Raw genomic sequence first — 14,471 nt, 5'->3', positions numbered from 1 at the left:
AGCAGCTCCCCACAGCCCTGGGCGCTTCCCTGCTGCTCTGCAGTGAGCTCAGTTTATGAAAAGGCCTTTTTAGGAGTGTTGGAGCTCAGAGGCCACAAACAATGATCTTTTCCCAAAATGTACTCAGCAGCAAGGGCCCTGCTTCTGCACTTCAGGAAGTCTCTGGAGAGAGAGCAGTCCCATGCCTTTCATTAGGTCTCCGAGAAGTCGAGGCCAGCGCCGGAAAGGCAGGGATGCATGGGCCAACCAAAGCCACCCCTGCAGACCCTCAGATAGGTTTGTTGGTTTGATTTTAATTTTAATTATTGGCTAACCTTTATAAACGGAGCTATTAATTTATTTAAATACACATCTTTACCTTCCCATGAAATAATTTGGATTCCTGCACAGCAGCAGAGTGTCCACCGAGCACTCGGCCCCAGCCTGGAATCCTAGGGCACTGGGATTTGCAACCTGTGTTCCAGGTTAAGAAGAGCTGTTAGCTATGGACTAGCACATCAGTTAGCTTTGCTTTATAACTCTTAATGTGGCCCTAGTGGAGGTTTCATCTAATTAATCTAACACATTATGCCAGGTACCAAATTAGCGGGAAGGTTGTCAGTTTTCTACTTGGCATCATGTTGACACTGCCTGATTACCTGGCTGGCTATGCTGGGGACTGCCCTTGAATACCAGGGACACAGGAGGCTTGCTTCTTTTGCCATTGGCTTAGAAAGTCCTGCCTTGAATAAGGGTGCCTAGACCTCCCTCCAGCTTGGTTGAAAAGATCCTTAGGGAGGATGGTGGAGGGGTGCCGAGCTGGCACAACGCAAAGACCCCCTTGCCCCCATCCCCTTGCCTTTGGAACTACAAGCATCTTGAATTCTCCAGCTCAGGCTTGGGGTGGAATACCAAGCTCCAGGTTTCAGTCAAATCTAGGGCTCTTTTGAATCTTAGGGGGACTGAATTTCCAACTGATCCCAAATCTTTGGGGGTTTAAGTTGGTCTGCATTTGGCAAGAGATACTTCCTGTTTCTAAGAAAAATGGCTTTTGAGGGCTTAAGAAACAGGCTCCAGGAGCTTTTGGACTGCAAAGCGGCTCTTGCAAAACAGCATTTGGATGATTTACGTGTAAATGAATCAGAAACATGTGGATTAAATTTCCTTGTGAATACAGATGGGTTTAAAAATTAACGGAAAAAAGTGTTTGGCAAAATACTTTTTTTTTTTTTTCAATTGAGTAAAAAAATGTCAGGGGAGGGGGAGGGGAGGCACGAGGGGCTTGGGGGCCACAGGGCTCAGACCCTCCCCTGTGTCTCCTGCAGGATTTGTGTGTATTGGGGTTCAATTTTTTTTTTTTAGTGGCGCATTCCTCCAGACATGAGATTTGGGAAATGAAAAAGGCCACTTCCTAGATGCAGTCATCACTGACAAGAACATGAATTTAAAATTAGAATTGCCAACAAAAAGAAAGCAATGACTTGTTCCGCCTGACAGCACGCTAAGCCATCCCTGGGAGCCAAAGATGGCTGCCATTTGCTTCTAACGTAAACATCTCTCTCATCTCCGTGCATTTCAAAGTTGCCACACTGTTGTCATGGTCTTTTAGACATCCCTTTGTTCCTCATACCCATCATGTGAAGTGTGCTGTATGGCATGGTACCTATTTGATGGCAGAGGAAAACAGCCCAGAGAAGTTAAACAACTAACACAAGGTCACACAGCGAGGGTAGTGGCAGAAGGCATGGATTAGAAATGATAGCAGCTAATCTTGGTCACATCTTCCCTACGAGATGAACCCGGGCCAAGCACCTCTCATATGTAATTTTACTTAGATCTTCAACAACAGTAGCAATATCACAGCATTTGCAAACACTGTGATCAACTGCATTTTCTAGCTGAGGATGCAGAGGCTCAGGAGACAAGAAACTGCCTCCCGGGGGGACATCCACAGTAAGCCAGAGGTAGATGCCTGTCTACTGGATTCCACGCTCTTCTAAATACTACACACGGCCTGTTATCTTAGAACGCTTGCAGAGATTTTTGGTTACCCAAATAGCCTTCTCTTTCCCCAGGATCTCACCCCAGCTTTTCTAGGGTGGGTTCAGAAACTTCTACAAGCCTGAAGGAAGCAGTGGTACAGGAGCCATTCTGGAGTCGCATGCAAACCTGCCTTTTCCTCCTCCATACTCTCTCCCAACATCGTGGCCTGTGAGCGAGGCCTGCTGTCACTGCTGTGGGCACTCGCAGGCGTGAGCTCGGGGAGAGGGCCCAGAACTGCCGCTGTGGTCATTTTTCTGTAAGCTGCGAGAGCGCAGAGAGACCCACGGCGTTTTGTAGAAAGTGCTAGCAGTTGGGATGGACCCTTTTTTTTTTTTTTAATATGTTGCAAGTGAAAGGGAAAGGGAAAAAAAAAGTGACAAATAGAAAATTCTCACTGTTTTGCAAGGTTTTGGGCTGTGACTTTCCCTGCGGCATTCAAACTATGCAGCTTTCCCGTTATGTTTTAAAATTGAAATCAGACTTGGAGGGATGCTTAGCATCTTCAGCTCTGTTACAGACATACACTGGCTGGTCTATGATTCTGCTTACTAAAGTACACTAATGTTTTATACAAAAACTCATTCTAGAGAAGATGACAGCACATTTGTGGCGAACAGTCACCCGGCATGGTGGTGTGTGGGTGTTTTCTCCCTCTTGTCTTTTTTTCCTCAGTGAGAAGGTTTGGAGGCAGAACCATTGACTTCCGTCTTCTCTTTCCACAGCGATATCTGGCATGATTGTTCCTCCCATGTGAAAGAATTGCCTTGAAGGATTTTATTAATGAAGAGGTTGGATTCTGCTACAGAGAGAGTAATCTGATACAAGTCCCAGAGTGGAACTTTTAACTCAGGCCTTTTTAAGAGGAATCACAATTACTGCAGATTTTTAAAAACAAACAATATCACCGACCTTGCAAATACTGAAATTGGAAGGGATCTGTGAGTGCAGGGTGCTGGTCAAAGTTGTACCTCCCAGATGTTTGGGGGATATATTTATTCTGTGTTGATAAAAGCAAATCCACTTTTTCTTTTTCTTTCTTTCTTTCTTTTTTAAGCTTAACTCCGCAGTCATTTGTCTTTTATAAACCGTAAAGCTGTACACACGGGACACTATAAATAAGACCCCATGTTTTAATTTATGATGTTTTTAAAGCTGTGTAAAGGGAGAATGAAGTGGTGATATTTACAAAAAAGTTAAAAAAAAAAAGAAAAAAGGATAAAAAAAAAAGCTTGTATGGGACAGAATAGGAATGCCAGTTAGATTTTTTAGAAAACTAAGAGTTGGCTTTTGCGCCTTAAAGCATATCAAATGGTAGTTAGCTCGGACAGTGCATTTTCAGTATCTAACTTAACATGCCGCCCCTTAGCAGTGCAAGCTTATTTCTCTCTTTCGTATTGTTGTCTTAAGTAACTGTGTAAATAAATGCAGCCTGCAGAGTTAAAAAGTGATGTTAAGTGATCACATTTTTCCCTTCTACTCAAAAATCCAGTGCCTCTAGACAGATTGTTAAAACCGCATATTTAAACCTGATTATCATTCTCGCTTTTAATTCTGTCAACTTCTGCCGAGGCCAGTGGCCTCTCAAGAGCTCAAGAGCTCGGTGGCACAGAGTGTGAGAGAGTCTCCTTTGAATCTTCATGGAACAGGGTCCAGGCACAGAGTTCCACATGATGCCCTCCAGTGACCAAGCCAAAATCCCTCTCACACTCCCCGCCACCTACAAGGTAAAAGTTTACTCATCCTGAACGCTGACTTCACACAGATCCTCCCAAAGCTGTCAAAGCAAGCTGGAGCGAGAGCGACACAGGGCTTCTATCAGTCGACCCTTGTATTTGTAACATAATAGATCCAAAAGATAGGTGAAGTGCTTTGGACTCGAGTACAAGAAAACTGGGAGAAAGGAAAAGAATGTTGAGACCTCCAAAACACAGTTTTCTGTTCTGTGGAAATGTTTGCTCTCATTAGCTGGAAAGTGTTCTTAAAGAGAATAGCAAAGATGCAGCAAAGCTATGAGGATGCATTTGCCTGATATTTTTTTCTTTGCTGTTGTGTTTTTGTATGTAGTTATAAATACTGTAGATTTTTTGTGATTTTTTGCCAAAGTCGTCGTTCTATTTATACATTTTAATGTCTTAAGACAGTTTTTCAATATCACAAGAAGATTTTACGGCATATTTTGCAAAGGAAAAAAAAAAGCTCACTACGTTTAGCTTGCACATATTTGCAAAGTTAATTAAAAGGCTTTCTGTTTTAAAGAGGATTTTGTAAAATATCCATATAAATAATGTATTTATCTTTGGAATTTGTACATTGCTTTCCCTTTCTTCCTTTTCCTCCCACCCTCTATTTTATTGTGTATGTTGGCTATGTGAAAAGTGCATATTTGTTTGGTTACCTACCGTTGTATTAGCTGTTTCAATGTGATTTTTAAACATTTCATTTATAGTTATTTTTAGTATTGTTTTAAAACCATGCTTCAATTTTTTTAAAATTTCCACCCAAAAGCCATTGTCTATTTTTGTATTATTTGTAAGTTAAGAAGTTTTTTCCAATATATGGCAAAAAAAAATAGTAGCATATTATTCTTGTAGCATTTAGTTCTGTAGATTTAAAAAAATGTATCCTTTGCTTTGGAAGCTTACAAAAAAAAGAAACACCCCAACCCTAATGCTGTTTTACTCTATTAATATGCATGGAATCTCTCCCTCTGGAGTGACGCATTTTGTGCATTAAATTCAGGGGAGAAACTTCATAGAAATCAATGAACATTCTTTCTTAAGTCTGCTTGTATATTTCCTCTGTCTTTCACATAAATATAAACCAGCAGATTGGATGCCTTAACAATGCAAATCATATTCATTTCACTTGTACATTGTAACTGTGCACCAGAACTGTCAGTCATCACTAACATTGTAAAAAAAACAAAAAACAGAAAAAAAAAACAAAAAACAAACAAAGGAAAAAAAACAAATTGAAAAGCACAAAAGAATTGTTTTGTTACCTTAAGACAATGTAACTTTTTCTAGTAGACAAGAAACTTACAACAATGCTGCAGCTGTGCATGCCCCCGTATGGATTTTGCAATGGTTTTCACTAGACTGTCAAGAGTGCGATTTTTATGGGTTGGGGTGGGTGGGGGAGGGGAGTTGTGGGAGGGAAGGGAAGGGAGGAAAGCTGATTTTTCATGGTGAGAATTAATAATAATAAAAAAGAACTGGAAAAATGTAAGCAAGGTGGACGCATTGCTTCTCGGTACTCAGAAAGGTGGTCTGAATTCGTGTGGTAAGCGCTGGCCTGAAGACCTGTACAATTTAAAGCCATATTTTGTCTGGTGAGCCCCTGAACTGTTTGTGAAGGAATGGTCAGCCGGTGAGGTGCCCGGCTCAGACCCTGACAACAAACACCACCCATCTGTCAGCCATGTGTAGTGGTTAGAACTTTTCCTGAAAGTCCAAAGAGCCTTTAAAAGACATTTCTGTTTTGTTGCCCCTTATTTACATGGATTAGATGAAAAGATGTGCTTGCCCTCTGACCCTCTTTCTTCTCCACAAAACTTTTACGAGTAAAAGATGTTCCCCTAAATACAGAATATGGCTTTAAGAAGAAAAGGAAATGGAGAATTATTAAATTAAGATTTCAGTTTTGGGGGAAAAATACAGCTTCTGGATGACTGGATTGCATAACATGCCCTGGCCTCATATTGTACTAGAATGCAGCTTAACGAAGTCATCTCTGAATCTACTAACCTTTCACCTTCCTATCCAACTTTTTGAATAGACACACACTGTACAGTTCAATTGTTAGAGAACCTAACTACTGTAGAGATTGTTATAATTTTTTTTTCTTTTGCAAAAATTCAAGCTGTAAAAACTTTTCAACTTTCACAATATTTAATTAAAGTTACTTCTTGTCTGTGATGGCAGCTCCTAGTCGTGTATTCATTTCGCTATTTCACATGAGCCGGAGTCCAACATCATGCAGACAGGTCTGTGCTTGCAATTACTCAGGCCAGTGTTGACACCCAGAGAAAAGAAATTAGGGTAGTCCCGGGATACCCACTTTCTTTGTGAATCCTTGGGGATTTGCTAATCTGGGATGCAAATTGAACACGCACAGCGTACTGCTGCCCTCTGCCGGCAGCAGCGGGATGCACATGTGCCCACGCTGGCCCACGGAGCAGCTAGACCCCCAACAATTTCACCAGCCCAGCAGTGAGATCCCCCGCTGTGACAGAATTGAGAGTCCAGGACCTGGCCATTCTAGAACACCATCCTCTGCACTACAAGTCTGAACCGCACTCCTCACATACAGCTGCTAATTAATCCCTATGAGCCTTTTGGTCAATTAATTATGTACCCTGGCTCATTGATGAGGAGGCATGTGTGAACTCAGACTCTTCATGGCTACAGTTTTAAATCCCATGTGGATGAGACACATTCCCCGTTGGCTCCAACCTAATTTACATGGTTTGAACGTTCCACACACACCCAATAGGTACATCATCCTGTAAAACTGTCTCACTTTGAGTTTCATCCCGATCATAAGTCTTCCCAATTGCACATTCAATGCTTTTCCTACTTTGCGACCGTTGGACATGATAAGGGTAATGATGCTTGTAAAATGTCTCGAGAACTCAGCAAATAGGCCGTAGACCAACAGAAACTTGATGGTCAGAGCTAATAGGGTGTCACACAGCCGCCATCGTGATCGCTTGTGCTGGGCATTGCTGATGCACATGGGCTCTGGAATAGAGCCCAGTGTGAGATAATGACAGAGCGTAATGAATTAAGTTAGTAAGTAGAGACGCTTCTGTCCTTTACCTAAACAGGGAACCTATGTGGACTAGTTTGGCCGTTCAATATAAGATTAAAAGATTAAAAAAAAAATGAACAAGAGGTGTCCACTGTCAGGAACTTCACCATCTCAGATAAGACAAATCTACACTCAGTAAAAGAAGTCTCGAGTGGTTACCCTGAGACAGACACGCCACCACGCTCCATGGAATAAAACAGACATCCGCACCTCTGCATGCTGGCTCCGACTTTCCTGAAGGCCCGTTTCACGGAAGCATCCATCTGTCCGCTCATTCACCTCAGAGGCTCACCCTGCATCTGGCCCCGGGGGAGTCTCAGTGGGGCGTAGTGAGCACAGAGACCTGGTTCTGTCCTTAGGGAGCTTACAGCGGAGTGGGGCAAGCAGACACTATGCAACCACACAGGTATATCCTAACAGACCAATAACAGCACTGAAGACAAAGTCTAGAGAGCCCTGAAAATACCCTATTTTGCCATGGATAATACTCACTTTTTTGCCCAAATTTTTGAGGGAAAAAAATAAGGATGCACATTATACATGGGTATAATGATTACATACCATGTACATAATAATGGGTATAATAATCCCATGTATAATGCACACAAAAATGTGGGAGCACATTATCCATGGCAGAACGCATATACTGCAGTGGGATCGGATTTAGCCTGAAGAACTGGAGGAGGTTTCCAGAGAAAGTGACATTTGAGCTGAGACGTGAAGGACGAGGTAACCAGGCGGGATGGGCACCGCAGGCGGAGGGATCTGAGCTTTGGGCATGGATACGGTGTGTTCCGAGCAGAAAGTCTGTGTGAGTGGCATTATGCACAAGTGCAAGATGGCACTGCGGGGCTTGGGAAGTTCAATTCCAAACACATACTGAGCACCTACTATGTGCTTGGTACTCTACTGGTTGCTGGGATGCACTCCGCAGACCAGTCATAACTCCTGTCCGTGGGGCCTAAGGCACAGCAAGTACACTCACGGCCCCGAATCTGTCCACAGGGCCTATGCTGGTTAAACAGGAGGGGGTGAGCTGGGGTAAAAGAGGACATGGAGCACCCCACTCACTCCAGGCAGTGGCTCCCATGTGGGAGGGTGGGCCCAGTGATGCCCATCTTTTGTTTTTTAAGCATGGCAGAAATATTGTTGGGTTCTGGGGTTTTGGGGGGTGTGTGTGTGTGAAATTTTCATTTCTTTACATGTCATCTAATTCAAAAATAGTGCTTTCAAAACACTGCATCGAGCAAACAAAATCCATGAGCTCTCGAATGTCAGTTTGGGACTTCTGGCCCAAACACAAGTTACTGAAGGAGATGTTTACACAGCCTGATTTGAAGGTCAGAGTGATGTGTCCTATCCATGCAGATGGATCAAGGAACGCTGCAGACAAGGGCATGCGGGAGTGGTGTGAGCAGAGGCTCTCTAAGCCGATGAGGAAAAGCAGGGCATGCATGGAAGGCCGTGATCAGTGCCTTTGGAGCCAGCTATATGAGAAAAAATTACTTCAATTAGTGGAAAGGAATAGGAATACTATGGGAAAATAGAGTAGGTACGTGAAAAAAAAAAAAAACCCTCTGCAGTAGCCACGTTCGATGCAAAAACATACATCGGTTTTGTTTTTCATCTCCTTTAGCCTTGCAGAAAGGCTCTCATGAACGAGCTCACTTTTCAGTAGACTTCCGGAGAAGCGGACACTTTCCAACACACCCTGCTCAGGGCCAGGCTTGCCCTACAATGCTCCAAATCACTCACATCCTCAAGAATGTTGCTCCTGGAATTCTTATCCTCTCTCTAACGTCATCGCTTTCTCCTTCCTCAATATTACTTTCTGATTAGTGTACAAATAGGATATCTTCCCCAAAATCTAGTTTGACCTCACTTTGCTTTCAATCCGCCCATTGCCTTTCTGCTCCCTTTTAGAGTGAGTCCCCTCTAAAGAGTTGTGTCTGTCTTGCTCTCTCCATTTCTCTTCTCTGGTTATTCATATCACAATACGCATTTACTATAATGATGAGTAGTGAGTCTTCGACATTGCAAATAGGGGATCGAACATACACTGTAGAAGTATCGCCCTGGTCACTGCGTAGAGGATGAACTGGAGAGAGGCAGAGGGGAGATGGAGGACAGTTAGGAGACCGTTGCAAGGGTCCAGACAAGGGAAGAAGGAAGAGCTTACACTAAGAGAATGGAAAGCAGGAAGGCAGACAGGATCAGAAGTACTCAACACTGTGATTCTAGTCAACCACACTACACTACGCAGTTCGGAGTTGCTGAGGGACTAGGTCTCAAATGTCCTCACCACAAAATGGAATGATGATTACGTGACCTGATAGAGGTGTTAGCTGAGACCACGGTGGCCACGAATATGTAAATTTACATGTTGAACACCTTAAACTTACACAACGGTATGTGCCAACTATGTCTCAATTTAAATAGATATTTGGGGGACAGAGCCACCAGGATTTGGTGACTGATACAACATGGGGACTAAGGAAAAGAAAAAGAAAAAAAAAGACAAGCTAAAACTCAATTTTCTGATGGGAGCCACTGCCCTTGAAGAACGGGTTGATTTCCCAGGGCTGTTTCTCTGCTGTGAAGCTACACGGTGAAGCCCCTTCCAACTGTTCCCTTCACGCTCCTTCCCTCTCCTCCAAAGGCTTCTATATTTACATGAGGAATGAAATTCAGTTTCCGGAACTGGAAATATTTTGTTATTATTTTTTCTTTATCTTGAGCATCAGGCAGTTTTATCTCTTCTCTCTGGAGAGTTAGGCTACAGTGGGGCTGATTTTTATCTACTTAGCATACTTTTTCCCACTGATTGTACAATCGCCACATTCTATATTAAGAATGAGAGTTCCGAGCCCCCGGGAGTTCTGAGCCACAGGCCTGAACGCTGGCTTGCGGCAGGACATGCCTCCCGGAGGGAGTTACGCTGGAAGGAGACTCTGCTGCTCCACAAGGAGTTGACAAAATGTCAACCAAAAAGAGCGGGTCCTGTGCAAGTCCCTTCTTTCAATCACATGGACTTGGGGGGATTCCACCAGGACAGTTGATCATAAAATGAGGGAGCAAGGAGAGAGGAATTAGGACCGACAACTGCGGCCTCTCCTCTAACACATTTGCTTATTCTTCCCGAGGACTTCCGTAGTGTTGGGCACTGTGCTAAGTGTGTCTTAAATGGACCCATTTCCTCCCCTCAGTAGTGCCTGCGGGGGGCACAGATTTGAATAAAACAATCACACAACATAATTTCACACTGAGATCAATGCTACTGTGACCCCAGCATATCTGAGAGCGTATCTCTGCACACATTCAAGCTTACTTCAACACCCAAACTGGATTCTTTATTCAAATACCTTAGAGCAGGGGTGTCAAACTCATTTTCACCAGGGGCCACATCAGCCTCACGGTTGCCTTCAAGGGCCAAATGTAATTTAGGACTGTATACATGTAACTGCCGGAGAGCATTATGTTAAGTGAAACAAGCCAGACGGTGAGGGCCAAATACCATATGATTTCACCTTTAACTGGAACATAATAAATAGAAGAAAAAAGGAAGCGAAATATAACCAGAGACATTGAAGTTAAGAACAATCTAACAATGGGCAGGGGGGAGTGGGGAGGGGACAGTGAGGAGAGGGGATTACAGGAACTACTATAAAGGACACATGGACAAAATCAAGGGGGAGGGTGGAGATGGGGGAGGGAGGGGGGTTCAGCTGGGTTGGGGTGGAGGGATGGGGAGAAAAGGCATACAACTGTAATTGAATAACAATAAAAAATTAAAATAAAAGAACATTTAAAAATGTAACTGCTCCTTAACAGTTAAGCGAGAGCTCGGCACTGCCTCTGGGTAGAAACAAGGCGTGGGCCAGATGCAGCCTGGGGGCCTTGTGTTTAGCACCTGTGCCTCAGAGGCTATTAAAAGAAATCTAAATATAAAGGCCACAGCAACACCTATTATAATTCTCTTTCCTCTACTCTTTGTCTCATTCCTCACCTTATTGGACCCCACTGCCCACAACCATTGGACAAGAAGTCCATTCTGAGTTTCCATGATTTTTCTTTGGACCTCCTCCCTTTTCCCATCTCTCTTATTGCATTACTTTGAACTAAGTTGTTTCCCCAGCAAGAAAACCTTGCAGAGCTAGGGAAGGGGAGATATTGGGCTGGCCGAATCTGATCCCCCCCTGGCAGGTTGTGGGAAGGGAGAGTCCATCAATCCTTCCTTGTAAACAGTGTTTGACCTGCTGCATTTCGAGGCACAAGAATGGGGAGCTACGAGCACACAGCAGACGCATCAATCTGCGTGTGTTTGAGGGAAGAGCCGGAGGGGCAGGGCCAGAAGCTGCGTGGAGAGGGCATTACAAATGGGCACGCGGGGTCACCACACAGTGGATACCTGGTGCCATTCGATGCCCTCCACAGAATGCTCCTCCTCCTCAGTTCATCTCCTCCGGACATGTCCTTTGTTTCTGCTTTCTACCATTGTCTCCTTACCTGTCTACACCACCATCCTGGTCATTGTCAGGTTCACTGGTAGCTGAGCCCTTGCCCTGGTTATTCCAGTACCCGGCTGGGGAGCCCCTCTCCTTCCAAGTTCCCCTGTTCCTACCGGCCCCCTGGGCTTATTGCATTGGATTCTAGGGTCCTGGTCAGCTTCTCTTCAATCTCAGAGAAGTCACAAAGGCTAGGGATCCCCAATTTCGCTCTTCTTTGAAATTTGTTAACTTTTCGTAATCACCATGTAGCATGAGTGTATGTATCCCCAGCTGAAAACAAATTGCTCATCAACCTTTTATGAGGCCAGAGGGTCCCTGCTGGACCTTGAAGACCTGTGAACACAGAGTTAGTATATACATAGGGTGTGTCAACCCAGCAGTCAGTATCTACTGAAAATGATTTAAAAAAACCCAAAACTCAAGTTTTCTAATTCTCAGCTCATCTATTAAAAAGAAGTGACAATGACTATGTTAAAAGGTGTCTAGGAGGGTAATGTTAAATAAGCCACATAATGAGTTATCATTCAATGCAAGGCACATATTAGCCACTATATCAATATTAGAAGTTGTGATTCCGTTAAGTGCATGTGTGTGTGTGTGTGTGTGTGTAGATGGATGGGTACATAGACATATAGATACACAGATATATAATATATTAAACTGATCTAACACTGACAGATGGTAGGTTGCTTAATATTATGTGCAACATTATGACGGACATTCTTGGCTTGGAAAATAAAATTCTTTCAAGTGTTAATTCCAGTATATCCATCCGAAGTGGTTTCATTGTTGATAAGGCTGTCTACATAGGGGAAAATAATAATTATTGGACCTAACGATGGAAATTGATGAGGTTGAAACTAGGCGCCAGACAATAAACCTCAGCTATGAGGAAGAAAACCCGGGCTTATTGCTCAGTAGTCGTCGATGTACCTCTGCTTTATCTGTCCATGCAGATCTCTCAAGATTGAACTGATTCCTCTAATCGCTCAACAGGGACTGTGTGAGGTGCTGGAAACCCCAGGGTGAACAAAGCCAGACTGGTTTTCTCCGCCACTAGAAGGAGATTTCCATCTAGTGGGAGACGCAGACCTTAATCAGACACCTGTGTGACTCAATACAGTCGCTAGACTGGTCTGAGGGCTACGTGGGAAGACAGGGGACCAAGAGAGCGTCCAGTTAGAGACGTGACTGTGTTTGGGCCATCAGGACCCGCTGCCCCTGAGGAACTGGTGTCCCTGCTGAGCATGGAAGGATCATTGAGGCAAGAAAGAAGGTTAAAGAGAGTGACTACCACGAGCAAAGGACCTGACAAAGACTAGTGTGGTTGGAATGACGGGAAGAGAGGTGATAGAAGAGGGCAGGGAGACGGCCGGACCCAGACCATGCAGGGCCTTGGGTAAGGAGCTTGATTTTTATCTAACGACGGAAAGGCAGCTATGAAGAGGTTGACTCAGAAATATACTGACCGTCTTCCGAGAGACTCAGGCAGACCTGGCTAACGAATACCGTGGGTGATGGGGGAAGGCGCTTAGGAGACAGTTCTCAAAAACCTTCTTCCACTAGTGAGCCCCTCAGGACCGGGACGTGACAAAGGGTCTGCTTCACTGGGCCCAAGACACCATGTGTCAAATTGTAATAGCTGGCTCACCTTTACCTTTCTGTGAAGCCCGCTGTGTTTTAAGCAACACCCATCAGCTCTTGCAACGGTTGATATTTATTTTATTTCAACTATCACTCTTTTTTGTCAAGTGCAGTCTCACGCACAGCAGGTAAACCTTCATAGTTTAAGGAATAAATAGAAAACTGATGGGCTCACACCCATCAACTAATGGATTACTAAGCAAAAGGGACTACATTCCACCCCGGTGCACTTAGCCCAGGGTTGCTAGGAATTTTAAAGACTCCCAGCTAACGCTTCATGGGCCCAGGGGAAAGGAGCTCAAACTCAAATAGGGCTCCTTTGATAGACGGGCGAATGGATGTGGCTATCATTATGTAATCACACAACTTAGGAGTTATTTATTGTCGGCTGCGCAGTGCATTCTAGCCACGTATTGGAGACACTTGGCCTCCAGCTTGGTATGTCTGTGGCTATAACCTGGCAGACAGAAGGACCCTGATGGGAGAATCAATCACTCAGCCACCTTGCTTTTCCTCACTCCATCGGTGTCCCGATATTTCACAGGGAAAACACACAAAGAAAAGCAGGCTATTTTAGGTGCCTCTCTTTGAAGCAAGGTGCCCGACATTGTCACCTGGAATATTCTACATGCCACCTCGCATATTGTTCTGAGACCTTCTTTCCACAGTCTTCCATCAGTTGCTTCAGATATATGTGTCTTATTAGCATGTAAGCAATACAATCACTTTTTTTAACCCTGAATCTCATGATTTTATTGGGCTATTAAGAGCTTGATTTGTGGGCAGTGGGAACAGCAAGAGAACTTGTGCCATGGATCATGTTATCCTGGAGGGATCTAGCAGAACAAAGAAACCAGCAAGTGGAGCCCCCCGACGCACGGGCAGGGGAGGCGCTGCTGGTGAGCACAGCGCCAGAACCCAGCGCCCATATCCACAGAAGCGATGACTGCTTAACGTCACTGCCCTTGGACACCTTTGTTTGGTGAATTTGGGGGTGGGAAGGAAAGCATGGAACATGACCTGCTTCCAAAAGAGGTCTTGACATGACAAACCCAAAATGGGGTTTTAGAAAAAGGACCAAAAATGTGGTAAGAGAACCATTAAGCTATTTCCTACCGGGTTCTTGCTCACACAAAGTCAGTCGCTGATGATTACCGTCTTGATCTTTACTCTGGTCCAAGACCAAAGAGTCACGGACCCTTATGAGCTGAAAGAATAACCTTAGGGATGATTTTTTGGATGTCCCTCACTTACAAGACGTGAAGAGATTCAGGGACGGGCAGAGTCTTATCTAATGTCACACAGCAAGGGCAGAGTTGGCACTGAACCCCCCAACTATCCACACCCCCATTGTTCTCACTCCCCCTTCTATCCTTCCCTGTCTCTTGGGCAGTGAAAAAAAATAAAAAGGTTTGTCAAGGGGATTTTTAAAGCTGAAGAATTGAATAAAAAGCAAATGTCCTGTTCTTTTAAAAGGGTTCTCAT

General features: G+C 44.2%; 1 protein-coding gene and 1 long non-coding RNA gene across 9 annotated transcripts in view; one reads left to right on the top strand and one right to left on the bottom strand.

Moving 5' to 3' along the window:
• Window positions 1-5,862, top strand: part of EBF1 (EBF transcription factor 1) — a 381,178-nt gene extending 375,316 nt beyond the window's left edge. For all 8 annotated transcript variants that reach the window (XM_053927370.2, XM_053927369.2, XM_053927367.2 and 5 more), the window contains one exon: window positions 2,745-5,862. Coding sequence is in view for 4 of the 8 variants with exons in the window: in XM_053927373.2 (XP_053783348.1) it covers window positions 2,745-2,776 (32 nt within the window). In the remaining 4 variants the exon portion in view is untranslated. The remainder of the gene's footprint in view (window positions 1-2,744) is intronic.
• Window positions 1-14,471, bottom strand: part of LOC123478337 (uncharacterized) — a 112,761-nt gene that overhangs the window by 9,004 nt on the left and 89,286 nt on the right. The window lies entirely within an intron of this gene.

Source organism: Desmodus rotundus, chromosome 6, assembly GCF_022682495.2.
Source record: "Desmodus rotundus isolate HL8 chromosome 6, HLdesRot8A.1, whole genome shotgun sequence".
Taxonomy (NCBI): Eukaryota; Metazoa; Chordata; class Mammalia; order Chiroptera; family Phyllostomidae; genus Desmodus; species Desmodus rotundus.
The sequence above is the reverse complement of the archived record's forward strand: the minus strand, read 5'-3'. Positions and strand labels throughout refer to the sequence as shown.